The sequence below is a fragment of the Nothoprocta perdicaria genome, unplaced genomic scaffold, assembly GCF_003342845.1.
Source record: "Nothoprocta perdicaria isolate Ctin4 unplaced genomic scaffold, notPer1 scaffold_7, whole genome shotgun sequence".
Classification (NCBI taxonomy): Eukaryota; Metazoa; Chordata; class Aves; order Tinamiformes; family Tinamidae; genus Nothoprocta; species Nothoprocta perdicaria.
Genome location: NW_020455976.1, coordinates 530,366 through 557,700, shown reverse-complemented (window position 1 = coordinate 557,700; position 27,335 = coordinate 530,366). Strand labels below are relative to the sequence as shown.

The following is a 27,335-nucleotide window of genomic DNA, read 5'->3' as shown; positions in this document are numbered from 1 at the left end:
GCAGGTCTGAGCCTCTGCTGCCTGTGTGCACTTGTGTGCCTGTGGGTGCCCTCACAGCCACGCTCCCTCTCTGCAAGGAAAATAGAACGGTCTTACTATCACTCTGGGACCCAAGGAGAGCCCCAAACCCCCACACTGTAGCCACAGATGGCAGCTGGCTTATGTGCAATGAAGAACCCCTATCGTGCCAGCAAAAATATTCATAGGGCTGCAAGGTGCAGGCAAAGCTTCTTGCTGGCAGTGCAGGTGGAGGAGGCAGGAATCAGGCCTCCCTGTATTCCTTATGGCTGCACCTGCCTTTCGTGGTACCGCAGATGCCTGAGGCAGCCCTGGAACCACAACCTGAGCAGTGGTGTGGCTGTGAGGCCAGACTGCAAACCTGGCTGGAGTGCAGACGAGCTGCGGGAGACGCAGACACACACACAGGCTACACCATCATGTACATATGTGCACACACAGCACCGCATGGATGTGCACACACACTACACCATGGACATGTGTGCACACACACATACGGTTACTGTTGACATGCTCCTGGTCCATCCTTCTCCGTCCTGGGTCTCCGGGCCGGCACGACACCTGTGCTGGCAGGCAATGTCACCTCCCCACACAGGCAGTTACAGCAGAGCTGAACGCTTCACTATAGTTGGTGGCAGGAAGGACACCTGCCTCTCATGGCCCCAGCCACAGCATTTAACACAGAGCCTGGCGACAGGGCAGTGCAGCATATCCACGATTAGTCTGGTGAGGGCTCCTAGTGCCTGAGCTGCAGCTGGTGCAGGACTCAACGGAAAGGCTGGGACTCACCCCAGCCCCTGCAGGCTCTGCCAGGCCCCCCTTCCCCTCTTCCTCATGCTTGTACAGGCACTTCCTATACACAAGGGCAAATCTTTATTTACAGAGCAGCAGTACAGAGGACACAAACACTCCTGCCCTCACAAGGAGGGAGCATCCTACCTCCAAGGCAATGCAGCAGAGGGCAGATACCACCCCAGCATGGGGCAGTGCATCTCCTTGGTGCCCTCCCAGAACACAAGCACCATTGCCGGAGCCCTGCAGCAAGTGCAGGCACGACGGAGTCCTGCTCAGAGCCTGAGCAACATCAGGCTGCAGGACAGAGCCCGCTCTTTGCTTTCTGCCCTGTCTCAGTGTTTCCCTGCAAATGATGCAGTGCTAACGAAGATGGTATTGAGGCCTTCGGCTCACCAGGGAGACCGGGACGCAAGGGCGGCTGCTGCCCGGGAGCCAGGAGAGGCCCCAGTCCAGGGAGCCCAAGGAGGCAAACGCAACACGGTGTGGGGCTCTGCTGTGGGCTGCTGGGTCTTGGAGCTGAACTTCTCCCAGCAACTACTCCGGGTTGAGCAAACATGCCCCACTCTGCCATCCTGCACAGACAGGCTCAACCAGGCTCCTGCTGCCGAGATGCCCACAGAAACCCTGTTCACAGGGCCCAGGTTTCTTTTAACACTATTTGTCTTTGGGCAGACCCTGGAAACTCAAAACCAGACTTTCACACATGAAACCCACAGCAGCTCTTCAGCCTCGGTGAAGCTATTTCCTCTTGCATCACAGTCCCACATTATGCTCACCTGCTACCAGCCGGACCCAGCAAGCAGCCCAGGGTGAAGGCAACTTGACCCTGCCCTTGGCAGCCAGTGCAGCAGGGCTTGGGAGCACTGTGGGGCTGCGAGGGACGCAGCCGGGACCCCTCGGGGCGAGCAGGGCAGGCTGAGGCACCCCACAGGGCTGGCCAGTCTCCCTGCGCCCCAGCTGTCCCAGCAGGAACAAGGCACGGGGTGCAGGCTCCTGCCCTTATGTGTACTCTGTCTTTCGGATGTAGCTGGAGGGCACGTAGCCCTGCTTCCCGTGCGCCTCGGCCAGCCACCACTCTCGATTGCCTGTGATGTCCTCAAACTGCAGGATCCTGAGTCTCTGGTTAGCTGACACACTCAGTTCATTGGCGTTTCGGCCTCTGAAAGTGTAGAGCGCGTAGTAGACCTGCCGGACAGAAGGAAGGAGTGAGTGAGATGGCCAGTGCATCTCAAGGCACTGAGCAGGGCCCCCCTGTCACACCACGGGACACATGGGCAGTACTCCCTTGTCCCAACAGGGACGGCCCCAAGCCCCTCTCATCCTGGCCTCTATCAATGCCAGCCCAAACTGTCCATTCACAGTCTAATTTTTTGTATCTGCATATCCATCCCTGCAAGCAAAGGTGCCACCTTCTGCCTTTGGACACCTCATAGCCCCTCACCAATAACTTTCAGGGAGGAAGATGGCTCAGCCCCCCACTCAAGCGTGGGGTTCAGCCCACACCAGAGCTCCCTGTTCAGTTGAAAGCTCACCTGGTTGCCCTCTGACTCGCTGCTCTCCAGCCCAGAGTCTCTGTCCTCCACAGAGAGCGCAGGCCTGAGATGTGCTTTGGTGGGGTGTCTGTTGCGAGGGCTGGGGCCACCGCCCGGCTCAGGGCGGCTGTGGCGGCGCTGAGACGTCACTGTACCAGCTTCCAGAGGCACCATCCTGTCACTAGAGCCAAGCTGGGGCTGGCAAGGTGAGTCCATCTCCGAGGGGGACTGCGGAGACTGGTACAGGTCTGCCGGGGAGGCAGAGTCCTGCTGGGGTTTCTGAGTGAAGGTCACGGCTGCCCCGCTGGGGCTGAAGGTCAGCGTGGTGGTGGTGTGGGGAGAGGTGCTGCTGTGCTCAGACTCGTTGGAAGAGTGACTGCCCACGGAGACGTCCGACTGGCTGCGGCGTGGGTTGTAGGGCTTCAGGAAGGAGCTGTACACAAAGCCTTTGGTCACTGCAGAGAGGGAGAAGGGAGCTCAGCTCAGGAAGCAGAAGAGACCTCAGGAAAGGAGGCACGGCAGGGCCAGAGCCTCTAGCTCCCTGGCCGAGGGCAGCGAGGGTCCTGCCCCAGGGGCCGGCAGACCAGGACCACCTACCCCCGTTGTCTATGAGCCAGCGATTCTGGCTGCCCATCGGGTCTTTCTTCTTGATGACACCCACGAGGTCTCCCTCCAGCAGCGAGACATCAAGGTCTTGGGCAGCATTGAAATTGCGGTCTGCCTGGAAGAGACTGTCTGGGGGATAGCGGCCCAGCAGGGCAGCTCGGATGTCATCTGACTGCAGGAGGTAGCTGGGCTGGAAAGGAACAAGGCACTTGTAAAGGGTTGTCCCATCTCACCAGCAAGCCCCAACATGAGGCAGAGGGGACTCACCAAGCCAATGAGAGGCTGCCGCCGAGCAGACTGACGCTCCACAGTCTTCCTCTCAAAGGGCTTCTTGGGAGCTGCCTGGGACTCTGGGAAGAAGGTGAAGGCCTGCAGCTGCTGGAGGACTCGAGCATGCTCTTCCTGGAAGATGGCAATGAGGTTCCCCTCCCTGCCGGCCACCTTCAGCAACTGCAAACAGAGCAGGGTTGGCATCACGGTTAGGTGATGGCCACTGGCAAAATCAGCTGAGGCTACAGCAGAGACCATGCCAGCTCCCAGGCCAAGCAGGGTTCTGGGCGCTGCTGTGACTTTTGCCAGGGCTGGATTTGCAGCACTGTAAGGACCAGCTCTAAGTGATCCCCAAACTCATGTCCTGAGAATCTTCTATTGGCAAATGCCACTTGCCACTGCTGCAGGAGCAGCCAGCTAATGAGTCTCATCTGCAACACCTCTAAACACTAGAGCACCTACCAGGCAATCCCTGCCTGCGAGCAGCCCACAAGAGCCTCCCTGAGGCACTCAGAGCCTGAAACTGCAGCAGCAGCAGCTTCTCCTGCAAAGGGATGGATCCCAGAGAGTCTCAGGACAGGCCCTACACAGCGAGCAGTGCTGCAGCAAGTGGCATGCTAGCCGTGCTCCGGGAACCCACCGAGAGCAAGGGCCTCAGTTCCTCCAGGGCCAGGCGCACGAAGTCGCAGTGAGCCTCGGCATAGCCCTGCAGGCAGCTGGCAAAGAGCTCCTTGGCGAGGCGCTGGAACTTGGGCAGCTCGTCCAGCAGCTGTGCGTTGAGGGCCTCGTAGTTGTTGCGGGCCGACTGCAGCTCCTCCAGCGTTCGTTTGTCCTTCAGCTTCTCCGCTCGCTCCGTGCAGTTGTGGAAGTCGAGGAGCTTGTCGAAGCGCTTCTGCACAAGCTTGTGTGGCCCCACAAACATGCTCAGCAGCTGGTTCAGGGGTGAGGTCACTAGCCGCTCCGTCCGCTCTTTCTAGTGGACAGAGATACAGGGAACAGGTGAAATAAGCTGCTCCAGACACCCACTCTCCCCTGCCCTGCCATGAACACCCACAGCTTGCGTGCCCTGAAACACAAGACTCCCAGGACAGCACAGGGTCCTTTTTCTAGATACTGCTCAACAGAACTCCAGGTCTCTCCATATCTACCACTCCATAATCCCATGTAAATATGCCACCCTCTGGGAGAGATGTAAATCACTTGCTATGCCCCTTCTGGTAGGCTGAAAAAATGTGTGCCTAACAAGGGAAGCTCAGTGCTCCACACAAGCCCACAAGCATCAAAGCTTTCAGGAGCAGAAGAGTTGAATGGAGATAGGAAGGTGCTGACACCTCTCCCAGGCTGTGCCATGCTCCCTGCAGCATCCCATGGTCAGCAGGGCTCTTCTGCTGAGGCCTGCAGAGAGGGCCCCCAGGGGAGACTCCAGCGTGCAAGGGTACAGGCTCACTCACAAAGCTGGAGAAGAGCTGGTCACTGATGAGACGATTCACTTTCTGGAACTGGTCCAGGTCCCCACCGCCTTTCTCTGTGCACAGGTCCCGCATGCTCACCGCTGCCAGCGCCTTCATGCAGGCTGACTCCTGCACCAAAGGCACACGGTCAGCACAGCCACACTGGTGCCCAGGAGACTGGGGGGCAAAGGGAGGACCTCCCCAGCGCACGCTGGGGCAGAGAAGACCCCAGGCAGGGCCGTGGGAAGGAGCTCTACCAGCTGGAGCAGAGCACACAGTGAGACCCACAAACATCACACCCAGACAGACTCACCCGGACGTGCTGCAGGTAGAGGGAAAGGTCCCGGATGAAGGACTTGATCAGCCGCTCCTGCATCCGGAAATTTTTCTCTGTCTCCTCAAAGGCCTCATCCTTCAGCTGTGAAAGGAAATGGCTCAAGGGAGGCAACGCAGAGCGCTGGCACCTCCCAGAGTGCAGGATGCGGGGCCTCTTGCCCACCAGCTAGACAGCAGAGTCAGGTGGCTCAGGGCCCCGGCTCTCTCTGCCCTGACCCAGATCTGAGGTACTCCTCAGGGAAGGGATGACAGAGAGGGTCCTGCCATCTCCTCAAGCACCACAGAGTGTAAGTCCCATTGATGTGTGTTACCTGGGGGGCAAAGCCTGTGAGATGCTTGAGATGGCTGCTCACACGGTTGGATTTCTTGATGATGGAATGGAAGTTGAGCTTGGAGATCTTTTCCATGAGGCTGTCCTCATCCCCTTTCCGGTACTTTAGCACTAAAGAGATTGATGTAGAAATCAGAACTCTCACCAGCCCAATGCCTGTGGTGCTTATGGTATCTCTCCTCGTCCTTCTAAGCCTCTGTAGCCCCAAGTGCCCCATGTTTCACATCGTCTCTGCAAACCAGCACTGTGTTTGCCACCTGTAATGCCTCTGCTTGGCTCTTGATCTTCCCAGCAGTTTGCAGATTCATCCACTCAAACTCCTTCAGCAGAAATGTGTGTAGCACTAGCATAAGATAACATGGGAGGTGGCATACAATAACCATTGAAGGTACACAAGGTATTTATATAATTTGTTTAGCAAATATGAGTAATCATTACAGCCTATGTCATCTCTGTGTTTATTGGGGCGGTGGGGAAAGGGTGACACAAGAGACAGAGTCAGGGGCTGCCAAGGGAAAAGTGAAGGGGAAAAGAAGATGGTGGCCAGCAGGCTGAGGGAAATCATTCTGCTCTCCTTTCAGTCCTGGGGAGGCTACAGCAGCGCCAGGCAATAAAAGTGCCAGCGTCTGCAGATGGCAGCTTGGAGGCTGAGGGTGGACAAAGAGAGCACCTCCTCACTGGAATGGTGGTACAGTCCTTGAAGAGGCCAAGAGACTGTAAAATCTCCATCCTTGGCGGTCAGCAATACTTGCCCGGAGAAGGCAATGGGTGATCAGATCAAGTGTTGGGGATAATGGTGCTGGGAGCAGAAGGTCAGACTGGAAACCTCAGAGGACCCTTCTAGCCAGTGTGTCTGTGATTCTGTTTTGCCTACAGATACTCCTTCAAGCCTAGATTCTAAACCTCAGAAAGACAGAAACTGCCCTAAAAGATTAATTGCCTACGTATGTTCTTCAAAATAGCATTTTGAAGCACTTTAACTATCTATTATTTTGTCTTAACAATTTTGTTTTTATTGGTAGGCACATGATCAGCAATTGCATACATTTCTTATCACTATAGAACAAGAAAGTCATGTCATATCTGTACTACACTGCTCTTGGTGTACTGTCTCTCATATTTAAATTTCTAAATGTACTTCCTTTAATATTCTGCTGTGAAGACACACCAGTGTGGTTGCCAGCTAACGCTCTGCAGATGACAGACTCCCATTTCAACACACCCACTCCCATGCCTTGCTCCCCATCTCTCCCCAGCTACGCACCCAGGTCCTTCCGGCGCTTGTATTCGTTGATGTTCACGTTGATTTCCTTGACTGCGAGGACAGCAGCTGTGAGTGGGGCTTTGTCAGGGTGAGACTCAGGGGTGGCATTCAGCAGCTCCATCAGAAGCAGCGGGTACCGCATCACCCTTTGCACTGGCTTGATGAGGAATGAGCCCAAGTTAATGTAGTTTGTGCAGCCCCTGGAAAAGTGGGACAAAGGAGATGCAGCAGGTTTCAGTCCAGCTCTGCAAAACCACTCCTGCCCTCTTAAATCAACCCCAACCAGACCCAGAGCACCAGTATGTCTAAATTCCTAAGCAACTGCACTGTCATCTCCAACCTGTTGCACACCTGAACCTACAAGATCTCAAGCTAGTCCCAAGCTTTCTAGACATCTGAAATCCAAAGTGACCTTTCCTGGCCAGGCTGCCACTGCTCTCATAATGAAACTCCCCAAGGGCGCAGCCTTGAACTTACCAGAGCTCCACTCGCCTCAGGCCCCATCCCACCACCCTGGTCTATGCTAATATCTCTGACCTGACCTGCATTGCAGAACAGGCTGGCTGAGGTCAGGACTTCAGCCTGCACATGGCTTTCCTAGGGACTGATGGCTTCCTAAACCTTTCTTCTGCACAGGACATCCTATCTTGCCTCATGATCTGCCAAGTACTCCCTGTCTGTGCAGCCCATTTCTTGCCTGTCGCAAACTCATCCATGCTCCTCCTCAGACCCACAGGGTACTGTTAGGCCCCCCAGACATGCACACAGCTGGTGGTGAAATGTTAGTTATAAGGGAGCAGCCAGGTCGGGACAGGCAAGCTGGGACCAACAGGAATGAGTCACTTACCACTCACTGTACAGGCTCCTGCCGGCCCACAGAGTGCCAAAAAGCAAAGAAAAGCAACTGGTTAACAGGGTGGTAGGCGTGCGACCCCGCAGCTGGTGCCTTCACCCCATCCTGCAGTGACGCTGCCAACACAGTGGACAGACAGAGCTGGTGCTGCCCTGTCCCTGGGCATGGACCTCCACAAGCTGAGCCCTGGAGTTTGCTGAGCGGCCTGTTCCTCACTGCGGTGCAGTAGGGCTTAGGGAGTAGGAACCCTAGACCCAGGACACACGGTGTTTTTCAAATCTTGGTGGCTTCTACCTGGCATTTAAGGCTGGGCTACAGCTGTCCCAGACCATATGTACTGGAGCAGAGGGGCATTGCTCAAGACAGGTCCCTTCTAGTTGAACCAGAGCCTGGTCATCTATGCAATGCCACACCAGGAACACAGCCTGTCCCTCTCCTGCCACCATCTGAACTGCCACAGTATGGCTGGCCGGGATGCTGGAGGCTGATCCCCCACCCCAGCCTGGTGGCCATCTCAGCCAGAGACTCCAACCTGAGGCTATCCAGCAGGTCCGGAAGTAATCTCTGAATCTTCTCATCCTTCTCATAGGCTTCCAGAAGTGCGATGGCCTCATCGTGGTTCTGACAATACACCTTGTAGACGGCCTCCAGCTCTGCACGGCGTGACAGGAATACTGGCCCTGCACAGGGTAGCAAAGAGAGACTTCAGCATCTCTTGGACCCTTCACTACCTTCAGCAATCCCAGTGTATCCCACTGGGAGATGCTGAGAGTCCGTCTCTCAGGAGGATCCAGGATCCCTCTTAATCTCGATCAGCACACTCTCATGTCCTTCCTGCTTCCCTGCAGCTGCAGACTGGGCACTGTGGGCACTCAGGACACAAATTTTAAGCTGTGCACCAAAGGTTTGCCACAGCAAGGAGATGTTGTGGGCTGAAGCCAAGGGAATGTCACAGCTGCTCATCGGGATGTGTTTACTCATGCTTTGAGGAGACTATTTACTTAGTCAAAGAGTCCCACAAGGCCCCCGGAGAACTGCTAGCACAGTGGCCTAGGTTAATCCAACTCTCCAAGGGGTGGAGAGCAGAGAAACTGCTCACTAGCAATGTGAACAGGGAGCCCCCCACACTGCCCATGGCCTGAACAGTGAAAGCTGGTGGCTCACGTGTGAGGGAATGGGCATCCCATTGTAGCAAGGGCAGCACAGAAGCCCAAGGGACAACAGAGATCTCCATGGCTCCATTGCAGGACTAAGGAACTCTGACACGAAACAGCAGAGAGGAAACATTGTTCTGGGCTCTGTCCTAGTGACCCTTTTTCACCATTTAAACCATTCTGCTCCTCTCCACCCCACTTGCAAAAGCCTTTGCAGCCTGTTGAGAAGAAAGAACAGTAGAATTCATACCAATGGCATCTGAAGCCTCCAAGGTTGTCAACAGCTCTTTGGAGAAGGTGATTACCATCTGTATGTTTCCAAAAAGACCTTCAAAGTCTATATTTGGCATCTGGGAAAGGGGAATAGAGAGACAGGGGTTAAGAGAACATGTCCCACCACCTCCAGGAGCCCCTGCTTCACCTTCTTGCAACCCATCAACCCTCCACACCCCATAGCCACTCACCACAGCAGCTCTGTACTCACTCCCTTACTCCTCTGTGCACCAAAACTCTCATTCCTTATGTGTCCCACCAAACATGTTGTCACTGACGTATCTCCCCTTTCCCCTCAAAATTCACCCCTGCCTCTGATGACCTGACATTCTCCCTCTCCTCCTAGCAGCTTTGCTCCCATGCCAAGACTCTTATTTTCTTTCTCTTAACAATAAACTTAACCTCAAACAAATGAGGAGGAACAACACTTCCCACCCTAGAAAACCTGCCTGCTATACTTGCTGCCAGATATTAGCAGCAAGACCTCAGCAGGTTCCCAAAAGAGGTGAGATAACCCCTTGGTTGCAAGGAGCCCTCCTGCTCCCCTGGATGTAGCTGAATTTCCTGTGTGGGTTTCCATGCCCATTTTAGCTACCTTCAACAAAATGGACTCAGTATCCTCACTCCATCCTGCCAATGTAACACTGCAGCCTGTCCCCATGCTCCTACCTGCGCCTGCTGCAGGGGCACCATGATCCTCTCCACACACATCTCCAGGTCTCGGACATAGTCTCGCTCTGTCTGGAGCAGTTCCTCAATAACTTTGGACCTCTTCTCCAGCATCCTTTGTTCTGGGCTCTCAGTAGCAGTCGAGGAAGTATCCAGGGATGGTGTCTGGGATGAGAGGAGGGTCATCTCTGCAAGACAGATAGGCGAGATCAGCATCCTCCAGGGATACCTGGCCTGATCCTTGCATGCAAGGAGGAGACACACAAAACTGGGACTGTGCCACCCTCAACCCATGGAACTACCCAGGACCCTGGCCAGCAAGCAGCGCCAGCAGGACTGCTCTATCCAAGGACCCTTTTGGAGAAGCCATGCTGGGCTCTCCCTCTCCCTGCTGTGTTCTAGCAAGCCCCAGAGTGCAGGGGCTCTGCCCTGCTCCACTGGCTGCCCTCAGCCCCCAGCACTTGCAGCAGGGTCCCCAGCACTGCAGGGACAGGGACAGTTTGCAGGGATGCCTGTGACTCCTGCCCTCTGAGCACCAGCTGCCAGGAGCCTGGGGCACTTCCAGCTCCCTTGGCCATGGGAAAGGGGCAGAGGGCTGCTGCAGCAGTCCAAGTCCTTCACCAGCCATTGAGCACTTCTCTGCTGCAGCCGGGATTAGGGGCTGCAGACACTAAGCTGCAGAACCCTGCTCCAGGCCTGCAGCTTGTAGACCCAGCCCAGACATGGCCAGCTGGATGCCAGCCCAGGCAGGGCAGGGGCAAGCTGGGCAGCTCAGACCCGCTGGTGCTCTGTGAGGAGCAGGGAGAGCATTCAGCCTGTCCCTCCTCCCAGAGGCCGCCAAGGCCCTCACCCAGCGCTGGGGACACGTCCCAGCCCTGGGGACGCACCCCATCCCCTCCTGCCCTGTGCCCAAACTCTGCTGCACCTGCAGCCCCGCGCTGTGCTCAGCCCCACGGACAGGGCCCTGCTCCCCTCTCCCCAGAGCAGCCCGAGCCGAGTGGCTGGAGCTCCCTACCTGCAGGGCCAGCTATGGCGGAGCTGCAGCCCTCCCTCCCCTCGGCTGGGGTCTCCAGGCTCCAGCTCCAGGACATTTCCATGTGAATAGCCAGAGGCCTCCTCAGGCGCAGGGGCTGGCGGATGCAAAGCCTGGAGCTGGAGCGCTGGCGAGACGCTCAGCTCCCCTGCACACAGCGCCGAGCAGCGCTGGCCACTGCCCCTGCCGTTGCCACGGATGAGTCCGTGGTAGAGCCCCCGGGAGCTGGAAAAGCAGACAGTGGGGGTGAGCGAGGCAGGCACGGGCACCAACACGCACGCGGAGGGCACAGACACGTGCACACAGAGGCAGGGCAAGGCAGAGGTGCAGGGCTGGCTGGATGCACCCTGTGAGGACGGAGACGCCGCCATGCACCGGCCCTGGGGCGCCAAGGAGCCCCGGTCCCAAGCACAGCAGCTGCGCCTTGCTGGCTGCGACGAGGGCAGCGCGACACAGGGCGAGAAGCTGCCCCGGCCGCGGCCTCAAGTAAATGGAGCTCGCCAGCTGCCTCTTCCCTATCCCAGGCTTGGGCAGCCCATTTTCCTCCTGGTTTTCCGTCCCACCTGCGGCTCCCAGGCCAGCCCAGCCCCCTCCAATTTTCATTCAGGTTCACAGACATTTTACCCCTCCAGATTCCTGGGCCTCAGCAACTCTCTACCCCACCTGCCCGCTTTTAAAAGGAGCCGCATGGGCCCCCTCCCTCGCCTCCCTGCTCAGCCCCACGTCCCTGGCTGCTGCGGCTGCTCGAGGCAGGCCTGGCACGCAGGCCTGGAGGCCGGTTCATCGCAGCCTCCCATGCTCACTGCTGCTCTGTGGAAGGGCTGCTGGGCCCGGTGGCCCCTCGCTGCCACATCCCACCTCGGGCACACGGGCCCCGGAACCGGTCCGCTCCCGCTGTGGGTTCCCAGGCTCCCCTATTCCCACCAGCGCTGCTGTGGGACAGGCGCTTCCCGCTTGCCACCTCCCCAGCCCAGCCCCAGGCGCCAGGGCCCGCTCCGTGCCAAGGGAGCCAGCTTTGCCTCCGGCTCCGGGAACGCGCGGGCCTGTGGACCGGCCCTCGGCCATGCCGGGCTGGCGTCAAAGGCAGCGCCGGCTCCTGCCCTGGGCCTCCACGCTTTGGTCCGCGACGCCCTGAAACGGGGCCTGGGCAGCGGCAAAGGGGCCAGCTCTGCGGGGCAGGATTTAGCAGCGCCACTAGCACTACATTTAGTGAGCAATTACTGCAGGTACGAAGAGCAGACTTCACCAATTCCTAGTGTTAACTGCCCATTAAAATATCACTCACAGGGTCATTCTGTATAAGACAAGGCTCCTGCTTTCAAGAGACTCAATAGCTACCTTGACTCCCCACCAGAGAAGCCTCCACACCAGGAGTTTTATCAGTGCAAATGGAAGACAGATTCTGTGAGGAGGGTCCTGGGAGCAGATGTTGGGTTTAATATTTACCGTGTGCATTTCCACAGCATCTGCAAGGCCTTAATCATGGACCAGGCCCGACTGTGCAAGGTCCTCTGCAAGCACACAAGGATATCCCACCGGAGACATCGCACTTGAAGTCCGCAGAGGTGGCAAGACAGATCCAGACGGACAGAGAGGGAAAGGATATGCTAAGCTAATATGGCCAGCAGGTCTCTGCAGCAGGTAGCTTATAAAAAGTTAAGAGACAGAAATAACAAACAGAATTATTTTAAAGGAGGACCTTTTTCTTTGAAAGGATTTTTTCTTTTTTTTTTTTGCAGGGAAGCAAACTCAAGCAGGAAGCATGGAAGGAACAAAAAGGTGTTAATCTGAAATGTAAACAAGTGTGTGAAAACCATGCAAGGGTGGGTGGGCGAGCTGATAGCGCAGTATTGAGTGAGATCGAGAAGAAAATGGAGTAGTCAATGAAGAAGCTGGAAAACAAAGCCCTGTGTTCAACAGCAGCCAGAAATGAACTAAGCAGCAGCACTAGTGAAGACCAGTGGGAAAGCTGAAATTTGCCAGGACCAAAGAGGAGTATTTTGCACTAATCCACATGCACCGTGACAGCCACTGAGGCGACAGATTGTGCAGGACACCCGTGCTGGGTATCTCAGAGGTTGCTACAGGATCCTGCTGTGGTCTCAGATTTATCCCTAACTGTCTATCTGGTGGCTGCAGGATTAGGTCTAAGCACAAGGAAGCCCTTGTTCAGGCTACCCGGGCCCTTGGATCTTTGCTCCAGGTATCCACAACCCCTCTAAGCCGAAGGGCCATCCCGAGCCTTTGGAAACAGCGCGCTCCATGGGGTCTGGTGCAGGGCTTGCTGTGTCCACTGGGCTGCCTGCGAGCCCCGGCTCCGTATTCCCATGCGACAAGCAAGGATGCGTCATCCTACAGCCCTCCAAAACAGAGCCAAGGGTTCCCAGCGCCACCAGCCAACACAGCAGCCCCCCTGTGCTCCACCGAGCAAATCTGATGCACAAAATAATCGAGGTCAGACCCACACAGCGAGTGTCTTGTGGCGAGGCTCACAGGGACATTCGTGAGAATGAACTTCCCATTCCCAGCTCCACCACGCCTTTGCTCCGAGTCTGATCTCTCTCTATGGCAGAGAAAGCACAAATCTTCCCTGCACAAATTGTCAGCCCGCAGGGGGTCATCAAAACAGCCTGTCCGCCCGGACGCAGTGCTGCCCACTAGTTTTGATTACTTACACTCTATTCATGCTTGTTTTTTATTACTAGTCTCGCATCCTTCTTCATTAACAAAGAAGTAATGAAGTAATCCTGCTTCTTCCCAAATGCTCAAGAGTTCAAAAAAAAAACCTTAAACAAAGCATATTTTTAATACTTGCAATTTCTACTTGTTGGATATATTTAATATTGAGGATTTGTTTCTGATGTATATTCAAACTCTCATTTTTCCTTTCATATAATCTGTGTTGAATTTATTTTTTCCTGTTTGTTATATATTCTTCTATGTCTCATAGCAGCTTTACCTAAATGAGGCTTATTGAGCATTTAACTAAAACTACCCTCTTTGACAGCTGTGGTTTCTCAGTCATCTAATAAATGCTTTCTAAACAGATCCCCACTCTAATGCACATACTTTCTATTTAAATGTTACCTTTTACTTTGAGTCATCGTGCCTGTCAGCTTTGGAGGCACTAAATACATACATTACTTGCTAGAAGTGTCTCCGTTAGTCTGCAGGAATGTAATTGGCATTTCTAATGAAGCCACTAAATTCCAACCCAGTGACAAATCCTTGTTTACCCGAGAAACAGATGCCAAAAGTGCATTCACAAGTATCTCTGCAAAAACAACATGCTAAATCGCAATAGTTAGATACACAAAATTTTGTTCTCCTTGCATGAGGTTGCATGAGCTTTGCAATCTGAGTTGCTAAAATAGAATTTCTAACAATGCTCTTTTTTCTCCATCTCCTTCAGAGTTTACATGGTAATTCCTTAGCTTGCTGGTTTGGTTTTACCAAACCCAGCTGCTCCCCAGCAGCGCTCGTTTTGAGCTTTGCTAGTTGGCTCACTGATGCACGGGGATTTGGCAGTGCCTGGTAAGCAGCCCCTCGAAGGCAGGCAGCAAGGTGTCACTGCGGAGCGCACTCTCCATCTCCACTCTTCCCATGGCGCCTGTGATTTTAACACTGCAATCCCACGGCTTGTCTCAAAACCACTATTTTCATCAACTTTTCTTTCCATCAATGAAAATTTCTCATTTCATTACCTGGTTTCCCAGCGTGAGCATCCACAGTCAGAGGTTTTCTCCCTGCTCTGTTCCTGGCTGACCCAAGCGGAATTAACCCAAGAGGAGCAGATGGGCCAGGACTCGCTCCCGTGGCGCCAGGCCTGGCAGCTCTCCGAAGGGCAGCGTTGCCTCCATGTTCTGCTCACCTGCCAGCGTCCCCAGTCACCACTGGGCTCCCGCGCGGCCCTGGCAGGGTGGCCAGCCCCCTGCCAGAGGGGCCTGCTCTCCATCAGCAGCTACGGATGAAGCCGGACGCCACACAGCACGGCCACAACCGGGGGGTCCCCACTGGCTCCATGGGTGCGACTCCTTGAGAAGGGAGGGGAGTCACAGCAAGCGGCTCCAAGAGGGGCAGCGGAAGAGGGACCAGCTCCCAGATGGAGCCTCGGCACTGAGGAGAAGCCCTTACGTAGGCTCAACACGTAGAGGCCTCTGACGGGAGCTGCACCCAGCGGCCAGGGGAGCCCAGCCCCGGGCTCCGGCTCGGCACAGCGCAGCAGTGACTCAGGGCAAAACAAAGCAGCTGCAAATATTTGAAGAATGTGAATGCCGGGAGGGGAGGAGTTACTCCTTACCAAGAGAGGAGAGGGGATGAAACTAGGGCAGGGAATAATTACACTGAGTGAAAGGCTACGCTCTCTGCCAAGAGAAGGGACTGACTGGTGGGGCGAAAACACTCTCTTTGGACATAGATCACTGCTAGGGAAGGAATTGTGGATGATAATCAGTCCAAAACACAAGATACTGGCTTGCTCCAAAAGCAGTGAGCTGAATATTTTTAGTGGCTCACGTTCCCAAGATGGAAATAAGAGGCGCAGCAAGAAGAGCCATGGCAAAGAGGACTTGGGTCCAAGAAGCTCAATGCAGTCACAGGCCTTGGCAGAACCTTGTGATCAAGTCCTGTGGAAGATGAACCCTGATTAACCATAAAAGTGAGTTCAGCTCTCATGTCTGAAAAGGAAGTATGAAGCAGAGAGAAGGCAACATTTGCTCAAGGAGTTGCACCTACCCGCTGAAGAAGAGGTGATGGTTACAGCCCAGAACCTAGTGTACGAACAGGACAGCCAGCACAGGCCATCCCAACTTAGATGTCTGTCCTTGAGATGGATGGGAAATTCAGCAGCAGCATGGGCTACAAGCACATGTGCTTTGTGGAGATGGACACTTTCAAGAATAAAAATACTGCAACACAAGGAGATGTTGAATGGGAACAGAAAGGGGTCCTTCTCCATGGACACTGAAAGGGGACAACTGCCCGAGAAGATCTCCAAGATGTCTCCAGCATTCTGCTGGACCCCACTGCGACTTCGGAGGTCCTACTGGAGGTGTATGTGTGTATCTGATCACCCTACAAAGCTTAGCTGCTCTGCCATGCTCCTCTTTGGCAGGGCTGGTCTCTCCACTGCAACAAACCAAACATTTAAGCCTTGGAACAAGGCAGGGACCCTCACCAGGCATCACCTATGAACAAAAGAGAAAAGCCCCAGGATGGGTAGCAGCACACAGGTCTGCCGGAGAGTTCTCCTTACCTCATGTCTCCATCTGATACCCACCTGTCCTTGCCATAAGGGCAGATGGGACCTGTAGGGCTCTTGGCCAAGCCCCTGTTCCTCATGGGGCAGCAGGGACCCAGGGTCAGGTAGCAGCACGTGAACCACGGCGCTGCCGTGAGCCCGGGCAAGCTGTGAGGATGAACCCTGGCCTGCTGTGCTCCAACATTGGGGATAGAGTAACCATGGCAGAGGGAGAGAGACTAACTCCATTACGTGCTCAGGGGAAACATCTCTATACACAGAGCTTTCCAAAGTTGAGGAAATGCATTAAAAAAAAAAGTAAGCCAAAATATTGATAGAAAAATAGAATGATAACTAGGAGTTCTTTAGAATGCTGTTTTAAGTAGATAACCCCAAAAACATGATGATGCAATCAGGAAAGAGAAAAACAAGGAAATACATAACAAGGAAAAACATGTACAAGTCACCAGGAACTACGACGTCCATAAAAACAAGAAGAGAAGAAAGATATCGAGGAAAAGAACATGAATGGCAGAACTAATAATTGTTTTTGTTCTTTTAAATAAGAAAGAGAAATGCTACTTTTAAAATAATAATAAATTGCATAATAAAATGCAATTTTATTTCCACCCAGAACAAAAGAAAAACCTTTCAGTAATGTAATCCCATGAGTAAGCAGAGGTAGTAAAATTCTTAATAAGTCTGGCAAAAAGACAAGCGCGTACAATAAATATTCTGTTTCTCTCCATCTAAAGAGCAGAAATAAGACCTTGCTAACTTGCACCTCATTAAACAGCCAGTGGAGAATATGTAGAAACCAGAGCATTTCTAATCAGATTCACCAGGGACTGTATTTAAAACTGATTTATGTATTTATGTACTATGTATTTATGATTATGTATTTAAAATTAATCCTATGTAACACTTTAAGAGTAAAAGTAAGGTCTTTTTCTGAGAAGAAAATATCACGAGTTAAGAAGCTCTGATTTGGCAGAGCAAGACTGAGGTTCAAAGCTGAAATGCAACACAGAACTTTTAAGGTGCTGGTGATTAAACAGCAAGGCTATGACGGGCGAGTTCTCCTCTTGCTGATGTGTTAGGCAGAGTGTGGTCTCGGATGGAAGGCTCTGACCAAGAGGCTGACATTGAACTTCAGTGCAGAGAAATTTGTATGAAGAGAGAAATCTCCAGATTGCAGTTGTATGCAGAGAAATTGTATAAATTTGTATGAAACAACCTGCTTCCATCACCTCTCACTGGGCTTCCAAGCCTCAAATTCTGTTAGCCTTTGGAAAGGAGGAAGAACTGGGCAGAGGAGCAGCCAGCACTGCAAAAGGAGCCTGCAGCACATGGAGGAAGAAACAGAGAAGACTTTTTTGCTATCAGCTGGACAGAAGAGGAGCATAACAGGGGATTTCACCCAGAAATGGGTCAAAAGACAGAGTGGTACAAAACTACACGGGCCTGGAGCCTCCTTTCCACCTGCACCCAGGGATTTGAGGTCCACAGTGGAGGTGGCTGTGTAGTTTTCCTGGGCTTGGCACGGAGCCCTTCCCGTGTCTTCCCCGGGTGCAGTGCCCAGGGCCAGCCCCTGCCCTCTCTGGAGTCTCCGAGGCCCCGTGGGTTGTTCCTCTCCTTGCTCTGCCCCTGGCTCCTCCTCGCTTCGCTGCTGCCCTTTGAACGTCCTGGCACAGCAAACCCTCTCCCTACCCCTGCCCTGGGGACACTCGGAGCAAAGTCGCACCCTGCCGGGGTGGCGGGAGCGCGTGGAAACGCAGCTAGCAGAGCCTGCTCGATCCAATACCTCCGAGAAGAGGCCTCACGCCACACAAGCCCACAGGCAGCCACAGCCTCCAGCCCTGCTGCCTCTCTGGCTGCTCCACTGCTAATTCCCTCTGTGTCCCAACTGCTTCTTCAAGCAGGTTTGCACACAGGTGCACAACACTGACCCAGGAAGAAAGGGCTCAACAACAAACTGCTTCTTGGGCACGTGGGCCTGGCCACCAGCAAGTGACGTTCACTGGGAAAGGCTCCTTCACTGCCTCTCCCCGAGCCCCAGTCACCTGGCTGCCTCTTCCCCAACTCCTGCAAGTATCCTTGCAACCATGAGCAAAACCTCCCAAAGCCACTGCAATCAGCTCCACCACAGCCTAGGAGTTAACAGGACAACTCTGCCCATGCTAGGAGAGCACAAAGCTTCATCTCTCCAGCTCCAGGGTATTGGATCAGGGAGCTAGGTAAGGTTCAGGGATCAAGAATACAGGCTTTGAGGCTAGCATAGCCAGGGAATTCAGATGACAAGCACTACAACAGTGTTGAGGAGACTGGTGACGCAAGAGACACCATTCCCATCTGCAACAGTCCCTGTGTGGGTGCCAGAACGCCGGCCCTCATGCCCTGGCCTTGCGCAATTGCACAGAACAGCACTCGCCCTCCATATATTTCCAAGCGCTACAACAACCTCCCCATTTCCATGCTTCATGCTGCTTTTAAATAGCTGCCATCCTTGCCCAGCTCTGCAGGGTACATGGTAGCAGCAAGGGAATCGGTTCCCATAGAGCTGACAGGTTCAGCTCAGCAGCCATTTACAACAGGCTGTAGAAGCCGAACAGGCAGGTCAGATACCCCATAGGAGCCTGGGCCCTGAGACAGCAGACAAAGCAGGGCCGTGGGTTTTGGTAAGGAAAACACCTTGGAGGTGCTTGGGGCACAGCAGGACTCGCAAGCAAAGGACAGCAGCGAGTCTGGGGACGTCCCCTCCATGTGCCCCTCCATCTGCACCTCTGCGAAGCAGGGCCAAGCAGCTCTGCAGGGCAGTCAGGTAACAGTGCAGGGAGCTAATCACAATGATGCCGACCCGCTTCAGCAGCCCCAGGGCTTCTCCAAGGCTCTGCCATGCCAGCCGCCCACCTGAGCGAGGGCCAGACCCCGTCTCCTCCTTGGGTGCTAGAGAACACCCAAGACCGCCTGGCCGGCAGCTCCCAGCCCCGTTTCCCTGCGTACCTCGCTCCGCTTTCCGGGCGCGCACGAACTCGGAGCGCGCCAGCGTGCAGGGGGCCGTGCGCCTGTAGAAGCTGTTGCGCTGCAGCGAGGAGCCCGCGCCGGCCGCCTCCTGCTCCCACACGTGGCTCCAGTCGGGGCGGCCTGTGCGCAGCCGGGCGCGCTCTGCTCCGCCGGCGCCCCGCGGTCCTGCCGCCTGCGCTGGTGCCGCTCCTTCCAGCTCCCACTGCCTGTTGTAGCCCTCATCCCACATCTCCGACTCCGCACGGCAGGCGTCTGACTCGGGGCTCGCGCTGCCCTCTCCTGAGGACCATCCTGCACACGCGGGAGCTTCACAACTTGCAGCCACGCTGCTGTGGGCCGTGACATGGCCCTTGGGCTGCCTGCTCTGCCCAAAGTCTTGCTCTGCATCCCTGGGATCTCTATACCACTTTCCCCCTTCGCTATATGCCCGCTCCTCTCTATTTCCCCTTTCCCCCTCCCTCTGGGCTCCACGGGCTCTATCCTCCCTATACTGCCTGACCCCCTCCCTGTACTCCCCAGGGTCCCTCTCCTCCCTATATCGCCTTTCCCCCTCCCTATAACCTCCCTCATCCTCGCTATAGTCCCGAAGTTGTCTGTCCTCGCTATACCGCCTTCTTCCCTCCCTATACTCCCCAGGGCCTCTGTCCTCTCTATATTGCCTTCCCCTTTCCCTATACTTCCTAGAGCTCCTGTCCTCTCCACGCCACCTTCCCTCCTCCCTGTAGTCTCCAGGTGTTCTGTCCTCTCTGTACTCCCCTTTTATCCCCGAATTGCAGTCCCTATATTGAATACCCTCTCGTTCATACACCCCATAGTTTCTGCCCTCTGTATCTTGGCTTCTGCCCTTCCAAGCACCCTCTGTTCCTCTGCAGTCTGTATGTTGGATTCCTCCCTTCCAGAAACCTTCCCTGTCTCCGTCCATACTCCATCGGTCCACAGAGCTCCCACCGTGGTCCCAGTCTCTGTCTGCTCCTCCACAGCCCGCGTGGTGCCTCGGGGCTCTGCATGCGCCGTCACTGCTGCGAGCCTCGCTGGGCAGCACGCTCACCCCACCAACGTCCTCGTATTCCCAGCTGAGCAGCCGCGGCTCCTGCCTCGGGTCTCCTACTCCGTATTTTGCCTTGGGATAAGTGCACATAGTCCTCCAGGGCGCTGTGAAGGTGCTGAGCCCCACTGCGCTCGGTAGCGGAGTCCCGGTCCAGCACCGACACCACTTCTCCCCTCTGCTCCAGCGCTCGTCCCGAGGGAAACACAGGCAGCACTTCCTGAAACCGGGCAGCGAGGGTAGGACGCGCGTGCCCAGTCACCGCGAGCCTCAGCCTCCTCCACCTGCTGCCTGGAGTAATCAGTAACCAGCGCTGGGAGGGAGGCCCTGGGCTCTCACCGCCCCGACCGGCTTGGCCGCTTTGCGGCCCGGCCTCTCCGTAGCTTTGCCGCTCAGAGGCAGGGAAAAGGAGCGCACTGGAGCATGAGGAGGCCGTGCCCCGAGACCAACAACCTCAGGGAAGGGAAAGAGGCACCTGAGTGTGTGGAAGGTGCACACTAGATGCTGGAACCGGAGCCCCTTCTCCTGCCTGCTGCTGGGGAGCGCTGAGCACCAAGCGCAACCCCTCAGCGCGGCAGAGCCCAGGCTCTGCTCCAGCCCGTGCTGGGCAAAGTAAGGCTTGCGGGTGGCTGTCTCCGGGGCTCGGCCGCATTTTTTTTGCACGGCCGGTGTCACCGAGCGGTGCCCGTGGTGCCGGGGCGGCCGCTCCCTATGCCTGCGCGAAGCACCGAGGTGACGGGAAGGCACCTGGGGGTCCTGAGCGCCCTCACCCACAGCCCTGCGCAATCACACAGTAAAAGCTACCGGGAGGCTCCTGACCACTCCTGAAACTCCTCTCATCACAAACTACAAGAAACCTCAGCTTTCCATGGCAGACTAAGCTGCTCTAGTGAGAAACCAAGAGATGACCACGCTGTGCCCTAGAGAGAAGCAGGAGAGCCCTGGATACTCTCCATGCCTTAGGTTCTTGCAGCATGTTCCAGGCATGCACCATCACCAATGCTCCCACATGGCATGAGGCAAGAATAAAGCCACGGACACCGTCACTCCAACCACAGGAGGGCAAGGGCCGGCTCCTGCACCAGCCTGGCCATCGGCTAAAACCAAACTGGATGAGCAAGACGGGCCAAAGCAGCAACTCCCTGATTTTGGACATATGCAGCAATGAATGTGCACTTTCTGCTTGTCCTGGCAGTGAAAGACAGTGGTTTGCAGCAACAGCCATCCCATCCGTTTGGAAAACCTTCCTGGAGATTCTGCCTTCAGAAGATTTTCCTCTTCCTAATTTCAAGTTATTTATTTTAGACTCAAATCTTCTAGGCATCTCTTTTGCACTCCCCTGATGTGGAGGCTGTTCGTTACCCTGTTTCCCTACTGCACAGATATCATCAGTCATTCCCATGTGCTCGGCATTAGACAAATTAAAGCCTGCAGCAAAGTGCCTGGGCTCTCCAGTCCTGTTTAGGTAGTGGGAGGATGGAGGCAATGAAGTCAGAGTGAGTAATCCCAAGTCAGGAGCTGACATTTCACTCCACCTCCTGGTGCAGTGCCCACATTTCCTGCAGATCGTGGGCTTTGATGACAGAACCGCACTCTTAAGAGCTCCTTAGAAAAGCTGGCGAAGGGACTGTGGGAGACTTTACATGGTCCCCTGCTTCTACTTGCTGTATTGCGTTATCAGCTATAAAGTAGTTAACAGCACTGATCTTTATCACACCTTTGGGTTTCTGAGCCCGTATGTGCTGATACACACAAAGCAAATCTCTTCTCCCTGAGTAATCCTGGGCTGCACGGACTAACGTCACAGCTTCAGCTACAGACATGTTGCAACCTAAAGGCCTCTGCTGCTGTTACAGGCAGCACAGAGTCGCTTTTCCAACAGCAGCTGAAATTCTGGATTCCAAGGGAGGAAGGCAGGCAGGGACATTTTTTACTTTTTACCCACTAAATCGTCCCACTGGCAGGCCTGGTTCAGTGCCCTTCTGTGCAAACCCTCTGATTTGACTGGCAAATTCCCAAAGCTCCGTATTGCCCCTGGCGCAGGAACCACCAGCAAACTTTGCACCCTCTCAAGCTGGGACCTCTCGCTCCACACATGTCAACTACAATTTTTTACTGCAGAAGAAACCACAAGTCAGGTCACTCTGAAGCTACCACTCTTTTCCCTGCAGCTAAGTGGCGATAGGGCAGGGATCAGGGATGTTAAAACATAGCAGTTGTACTGCTATTGCTCGAGACAGACAAAACACTGTGATGGAATAGGTGAGGCTCCAGATGCACAGCAGGGCTGGGAGATGAGACTGGATGTGTGGAATGAAAAGAGGAGGTGGGGGAGGTCAGGGCTGAGGGATGCCCAGAGAATGGTGCTGTGGTGCTCTGAGGCAAAACCATGAGGATTTGTATTGCAACAAGTCTTACAAAAATAATAGAAAGCAAAAATCAAAGTACCGAAGAAAGGACTATGTCCATTTCCTGCACGTTGCCTAAAGCCTCCCCATCCCCGGCTGCTGCAGACTCACCTCTCAGCTCCTGCAGCTCCACGCTGAGGCTCTCAATGTTGGAGTCACAGAAATCAAGGTTTTCCAGAGTCTCCGCCCTCCCCAGCTCATCCTGCGGCTCCTCCAGCATCAAGCTCAGCTCAGCCCGGGTCTTGCCATAGGCCTCCAGGTCTCGCTCCACCTCTCGGATCCTGGTCAGCAGGATGGAGCGGGGAGAGGCCACCACTGCCCACGGCGGCTCCCCGCGGCCTTCGTCCACGCGCTGCTCCTGCCTGCTGGGCTGCGGGGCCGCGCTCCTCCGCTGGCTGCCCGGCGGAGGCCGCGGCGCAGGCCGGGACGGCTTCACCGAGAACGACAGGGACCTGCCCCTGGGACCCCGGCCCGCCGGCAGCGCCCCGGCGCTCGTCGCAAGGGTGCCGGGCCGAGGAGGCGGCGGCCTCAGCACCTTCCTCCTCTCTGGCTGCTGGGAGCGAGGGGCACACTCGGGAGAGCCGCGAACGATGTCCTTCTCAGAGCTGTAGTCCAGGATGGAGAAGTGGCGGCACACCTTGTCCTGCTCGCCGCCGGCACCTGACAGGCTCTTCTCAAACTGGGCCAGCTGCTCGGTCAGTTTGGAGTCGAGGTCTGTGCAGGCATCTCCCGGCACCGCAAGCGGGGCGCATTCCCCCCAGCTCCCAGGCCATGTATCTAGGCCCACGTGGGCATCGCCCGAGCTGGAGGAACAGGATTTGGGCTTCTCCTGTTGACTGTCCATCCAAATGTCAAGGTCCTGGGCACTGCTCTGGCTCTCCTTGGGCTCTGATGCTGCCCAGCTGTTAGCAGGGATCACCTTCCCCCTACAGGCATCTGTGGGTGAGCAGGAAGATTGTGAGGGCACAGTGGGACCGTCTCCACCATGTTCAGGCAGCTCATGAGTTCCTGAATTCCTTGTGGAGGTTGATATGGTCCCGCAAGGCTCCGCAACATCTGCTTGGCCAGGTCCGCTGCTCTGCAGGGGATGCAGCGGAGCAGAGGGGAGGCCGTTGACAGTGTTTGTGCAGGACAAGTGGACGGAGTCTGCTGTGTCTTTGGGAAGTGGCCCTTGGAGTTCTGTGTCAGGAAAGACTTGACTCTTTCCCAGGTTTTTGCTTAGAGGACTCTCTGCCGTCCCTGCTGTCTGAGAATGACTGTGGTCAGGTACTGAGTGCAAAACAGAGCCATCCTCCTTTTCTCTGCCATCTTCCTCTGGCAAAAGTAGAGATCTGGAGCAGGTGCTTTCTGGGTCTTGATGGATGGTCACTTCAGAGCTGCCTCCAGCCTGTGGATCCCCAGCACTCCCCTTTTTCATGCAGGAATCGGAGGCTTCCAGCCTCACAAATCTGTGTGGAAAGATGCCACGTTTTCCCCTCAGCTCCCCTTCCAGCCAGCCATCCTCCAGAATCCCTACAATACGAATCCTGTCACCAACATCAAAATCCAATTCCGTGGATTCCAGAGCTTGGAATTGATAGAGAGCAACCCCATAGGTGCTCCCTGGTTCCTGCCCCTCCTCTTCTCTGCTCTCTTCCTCCTTGGGGAGCACCTCCACTGTTCCATTGGTGGCACATGGTACTGTGGGCTCTGGATCCTCTGAGGTTCCTGCTGTTCTTAAAGGACTAAGCAGCTCCACAAAGCCCTCTGGAAAGATGCCCCTGCGGCCTCTGAGCTCTCCCTCGAACCAGCCAGGCTCTGGGATGCCAACAATGTTGATCACATCCCCTTCCCTGAAGTCCAGTTCCTCTTCTAGCTGGGCAGAGAGGTCCATCAGAGCTCGGGCTTGGCCCAGGGAGTAGGTAGGCACCTCCAGGAGAGCACTCTGGGATAGCTGATGGCTCCGAAATGAAAGGCACAGTTCCCGCACACATGATGAGGGGAAAAAGCCCTTAGAACCCCAGCTGCTTCGGCCCTGGAGCCAGCTGGAGGCCAGGGAGCCCCCCAGGATCACCAGGTCTCCTGCAAGGAATAAGACAGATCAGGTTAAATATTTGCCCCCATGATTGCTTCTCTCATCTTGTTCGTGCATCTCCACACGGAGATCTTTCTCGGCTGTGGATAAAGCCTGACACTCTGCACAGAAAGCAGAGTGTGCTGGGGATGCACAAGAGCACAGAATGGAGCTAAGGGATGAAGCGTCACCAGCCTCTAGCATTCACAAAGTCTCTGGTAGGTGTGATATGACCTGTGAAATACTAGGAAATTCCATCCCTTCCATGATAGGGAGAATGCTGTCACTAGGTCCCTGCATGCTTCTGGAAGGGCAAAGTGGGGTTATGCGATGCAAAGCAACAGTAAGAGAACAGGGATTACCTCTCTGCAATGACAAGCTTCCTGGCTCTTGAGATGTGAAGTCACTGGTACAAACAAACAGCTTTTCTCCCTGCTTCAAAGCAGGAATATCCACAGGTTCCACAAAGCTGCTAGGAAACTGCCCTGGAACGAGAATCAGTTGTCAGCACTGAAGCTTTTCTGTAGCCCACCAGCACTTGTCCACCCTCCTTCCAGATCTTGGGATCTGCTCTTCTTGCTACTTGGGAACCAAGCTACTCAGGGTGCCTCAGCAGCAGCCACCTTGAGAAGAGGAATGGATTTGGGAGTCAGGAATTCCATGAGGCTTTCAAATGTTTAAGAATTAGAAGAAAATAGAAAGTGTTGACTGTTAGACATTACCAGGATTGTGCCATCAGCACACAGTTTCTGGCAACAGACGTACTAGTTTACTTTCCTTGCTCTTTACCCAATTCAAAGGACAAGATCAGGACTGTGATCCAGAAGTGCTTGACCACAGACCTGTGTCTTGTGACATGGGCACATCTGCCCTGTGTCCCTGACGCTGTAAGGCACAGACCAAACAGAGCCTCAATGTCGAATCTGGGCTGCCACTCTTGGGAAAGCCACATCTGTGAGTCAGGCTCTGTCACAGCTGCGTCACCACTGAGATTCCAGAGCCCTTCCCTGTTTTATCACCTCTGTGCAGGTGCTTCGCCCAGGGTTGCTGTTGGAATCACAGCTGTTCCGAGCAGGTCACTGCCAGAAAGGACAGTGCACACTTTTTGGCCAATTTACTCTGACACCAGTTTCAGTCTCCAGAGCACCTGGAGCTGGCACAGGCCACAGTAAAGGCCACTACAAATATCATTCTTTTGTATGAATGATCAGGTATGGGACAGTAGCATTTCCAGCATTCACTCATGATGTCCACCCAAGATGATGGTCATATTCTCCAAAGTCCTATAAAACCTGGTGATTACTATTTTTTTTTTTCCTCCATGGAAAAACCATATCCCAGAAACCTAGCATATTCCCCTGGCATTAGGCAGTTTGCCATCTGCTGTCGCTAACGTACAGTATGAACAACAGCCCACAGGGTTCTCACATCAGTGGCTTCCTTCACAGTTTTAACTGTTTCTACTTCTTTTTTTCCATGTCTTAAGTTTCCTGCTCTGTAAATGGAAATAACCTATTGCAGCCCCACTCTTGTGCTGAGGAGAGAGCCAGGCGTGTGCTTTGAAGTGGCCTGGTTTTCATCTCTCTGAGAGCTTACGCATCCTCTCAGAATTGTTATTAAGATGAAGAAGAGCTGCTTAAAAAGGAGTACAAGACCCTTTAAGTGATTCATTAAGAGCGTTTTTGCCGCTTCAGAAGTTTCTAAAACCCCTCCAAAAGCTGAGCAGTCTCGCACCCTCCTCAGTTCCCCACGTATTGGTGGCAGCCTGTGCAGGAATGCTTTAAAGCAGGAGGGTGGAAGTGGGCTGAGCCACAGGGCTGCGGAGAGGACATTGATTCTGTCACTGCATCTCCCACTGACTTGACCTGACAGGGTCACTTGGCACTTCCAGTCTCTGTGCATCTGTTTCCTGTCTCCGCTGCCACAGCAGGTCAGCGCGTGAACTACCCGGGAAATGGGCTGTCCCAGCACAGAGCACGGAGCACCTACATTAAACAGTTCTAATCAGCTTGAGAACTGACTCTCTCTCAAAAACAAAAACCAACAAACAAATTGGTTTATCTGAATGCGTGATGCAAGGCTGGCGGGAGATCACTGACAGGGAACCTGTACCTTCAGTCCCAAGTAAATTCCATCGAAAGGCTTCATAAATGTGCTCCTACACTCCCCTCTGGAGCAGCACTGACCAAGGGAAGGAACGCACATGGTGGGGCTGATTAGCTGGGCACTAATTAGTGTGCACTTGGGCACCCAGTTGCAGGCAATTCCAGCTCTTACCTGTGACGCCTTCCTTTTTGCCAAGGAGCCAGAACTCGTCCACCACAGCCAGGACCTCGATGACATCTCCCACAAACAGGGGCAGCTCCTCAGAGACGCTGGGACAGAAGTCAAAGACCGCTCGTACCACGGAGCCAGCCTCCATCGTGCGGGGTCCGCAGGCAGATCAGCACCTACGGATAAGACACGACAGCAATCTGTTATCAGGACACACCTGAGATTATAACCCACACACACAAAGGAAAAATCCTTCCCAAGTAAGAAATGCAGGAGCACTTTGAGATAGTCCCAGCCTGAGCACACTGAAAACCCCCTGCAGGCATCAGACTTTGCTGCCACAGGAGCCAGGGAACGTCCCAAGTCCAACCTGCCTGGTCCAACCTCTCTGCATCTCTTTTGGAATGTATACTTGTGTCAGCACAGAGGGAGAAGCAGCACAAAAATGTGGAAATGACTTCCCATCAGGAAGGAAGGGAAGGCGGGGAGGAAGCCCAGCGTTTCCCTGACAGGCCGGCCGGCGCACGCAGCCTGCGGGGGCCTGAGCAGGGCGGGCAGATCCCCGCCGCAGGGCACCGGGCACCGCGGTGCAGGAAGCACCACGGGGCAGCATCCGCCAGGGAAAGAAGCCCTTCCTGCTGACGGGCCGGCTCTACGGATCACACAGGACTCCCCCGTGGGCACGGAGCGGGGCTGTGTGCGGCAGC

The 27,335-nt window shown here is 54.7% G+C and overlaps 1 protein-coding gene across 1 annotated transcript; it reads right to left on the bottom strand.

Moving 5' to 3' along the window:
- Positions 1-959: 959 nt before the first annotated feature.
- Positions 960-26,797, bottom strand: DNMBP (dynamin binding protein). The gene is made up of 16 exons (XM_026050744.1): positions 26,632-26,797; positions 24,717-24,839; positions 22,413-24,362; positions 9,553-9,740; positions 8,861-8,960; positions 7,989-8,136; positions 7,451-7,468; positions 6,604-6,803; positions 5,320-5,450; positions 4,986-5,090; positions 4,673-4,801; positions 3,862-4,194; positions 3,219-3,401; positions 2,943-3,141; positions 2,346-2,800; positions 960-1,998 (listed from the first exon to the last, which is right to left on the bottom strand). The coding sequence occupies exons 1-16, from the start codon at positions 26,774-26,776 to the stop codon at positions 1,813-1,815; spliced, it is 4,593 nt and encodes a 1,530-aa protein (XP_025906529.1). The 5' UTR covers positions 26,777-26,797; the 3' UTR covers positions 960-1,812.
- Positions 26,798-27,335: the final 538 nt, after the last annotated feature.

Excerpts from the sequence above, each read along its gene's own strand:
- DNMBP (XM_026050744.1), bottom strand. The coding sequence starts at position 26,776 with ATGGAGGCTGGCTCCGTGGTACGAGCGGTCTTTGACTTCTGTCCCAGC. Across the intron at positions 8,137-8,860 it reads GGAGGCTTCAGATGCCATTG|GGCCAGTATTCCTGTCACGC; the intron begins GTATGAATTCTA and ends TACCCTGTGCAG. Across the intron at positions 5,091-5,319 it reads TCACAGGCTTTGCCCCCCAG|CTGAAGGATGAGGCCTTTGA; the intron begins GTAACACACATC and ends TTCCTTTCACAG.